The following is a 2,020-nucleotide window of genomic DNA, read 5'->3' as shown; positions in this document are numbered from 1 at the left end:
CCGATGCAGAGTAGTAATACAGCTGCTTCGCAAGGTCTTTTTCCTCCTCCGAGTAAGGAGCCCTATTGCGATGCAACTGCAATTTCACCATCGTTCGCGCTGCAGGTTCCGTGCATTTGTGGCGATCGAGGAAGTCGTCAACAGACCCTTGTTTTGCCTTCCTTGCGAGGTGCCCGTTTTTTAACCACGATCGCTTTAACTTCTGCCGAAGTACACGGACCGTATTTTGGTACACCAAATTTTTACGTTTCAGCGCCGCATTACACTTCTTCAGATATCCTATCTGTTTATGAAGACTGTCAGTCATTCTTTGTACAGTCTCTGGGGTAGGTGGTTCGAAAGTAGGGGTAGTCGACTGGGCACTCTTTTCGATGTTTCTCCATGCACACTCTTCGTCATCCGATTCGCAAAAGTCCAACGCTACTCTTTTATATGCACGGACATGCTCTGAAACTAAAAACTTCGGGTTTGCGGCGGTGCTTATGGATGTATGTACCAATTAAGATATCTACCGATGACGTGGACGGAGTACAATTTGGTCCTTGAGCGGATTTATTGCCCATTGATAAATGCGATTCGACCGAATGCAACGGTTCGATAGCCGCGAAGGTACTTACCGCTGCGCATCCTTCCAATGCCAGGGGTGCTTCTTAGATCTCCGTCGTTTCCATCGAAAGGTGAATCGTTCGGACGAAGGCTTTGGGAACCGCGTCGCAAGACAGACGCCGATTTTCGCCTATAAAACAGCTCGGTTCGAAATGTTCCTCGCATAATCCACTACTTCGAAGAGTGGATGGCGCCAACATTTTCAGCCGCTCGTCACCTACAACGTAAGAGAGCATTTTAAATTTCTCATCACCAGGAAATCTCAGAAATGGTCGAGCCGCCATATAAAATAATATCACAGAAATATTTTCCAAAAGCCTTCAATCGAAATGGAAAACATTGAAGAAATTACTGCCGGGTTTGCTGCTGGGCTGCTGACGCATAAGAGTGACTGTGGAAGGTATATAAAAGCCATATTGAATTGTTAAGTATAATATAAAAAGTATAAATAAATAGTTCGAAAATACAAGCAAACTACCGACCGACAGGCTTGGTCGGAAGAATTAAAGAATCTTGCCATTAGATTATTGTATTGCATAAAATTGTATTGCAATAAGACGGAGAAAACTACTTCTTATTTATAAAAAATTATAAACGATATTAATTGGTAAACAAAAGGAAAATAGTTTTTGTTTTGTCAAAAACAATCATTATTTCGAGTGTCCCGTCTCGTCTCAGTAAGTGTCCCGTTCAGCCCCATGCCTGTGGCGAAACGGGACAAATGCATAACTTCTTACTTTTATTTTTTATTCATATATTACATATATATGTATTTTAACATCTCTCCACCTACCACCGCGCATCGCCTAGCCTGTCACTGCCTACTACGCCAACATCATTCCCGTACTCGCTACCCGATCTTCATTCTGCCTTTTTCATAATGACAGAAAACATGGTAAGCCTTCTTTCTTTTGCGTAGCACATAATAATGTCGAACGACATCTAATGATATAATAATAAATAAACTTTGTTGTTTTTCGCAGGCTGAAAAAAAAGATGAGACGACGTTTGAGTGTGAGGTGGAGAAGCTGGCTGCCCTCGTGGGGCATAGCGAGTTGACATAAGTTTGAAACTACAATTTATAAGGAATATAGCTTTCATGATCATTTTTTTATTGCCTGCAGAGATTCTAGAGCCGGGGCGAGTACTTCAGCGGCAAGACCTCAAACACTAAAGCCCATCAGTGGCGGAGGGCAGGCAGCCGAGAGTAAGTAAAAATTATTTATAAATAAGTAATAACTACGATACATTCATTATATATATTTTTGATCTGTTTTCAGAAGAAAACAAGAAGCGTAATTGGCGGTGGAACCGCCGAGAAAGGAAGGCTTCAAAGGAATCAGGTAGAACAAAAACCCCTTACGGACGGGGTAAAAGGACAAATACCACCCCTGACGGCCCCGAGCGGGCATTA

At 42.5% G+C, this 2,020-nt stretch overlaps 1 protein-coding gene across 1 annotated transcript; it reads left to right on the top strand.

Moving 5' to 3' along the window:
• Window positions 1-806: 806 nt before the first annotated feature.
• On the top strand, window positions 807-1,813 carry LOC107274356 (the record flags this gene model as incomplete). The annotated part of the gene is made up of 4 exons (XM_015753406.2): window positions 807-1,006; window positions 1,417-1,501; window positions 1,590-1,651; window positions 1,731-1,813. Coding segments are annotated over exons 1-4 (301 nt in total), but the record flags the coding sequence as incomplete, so codon positions are not given.
• Window positions 1,814-2,020: the final 207 nt, after the last annotated feature.

This window comes from Cephus cinctus, unplaced genomic scaffold, assembly GCF_000341935.2.
Source record: "Cephus cinctus unplaced genomic scaffold, Ccin1 Ccin1_scaffold2798, whole genome shotgun sequence".
NCBI classification, from domain to species: domain Eukaryota; kingdom Metazoa; phylum Arthropoda; class Insecta; order Hymenoptera; family Cephidae; genus Cephus; species Cephus cinctus.
Note: the sequence above shows the minus strand (reverse complement) of the source record. Positions and strands in the feature narration are given on the sequence as shown.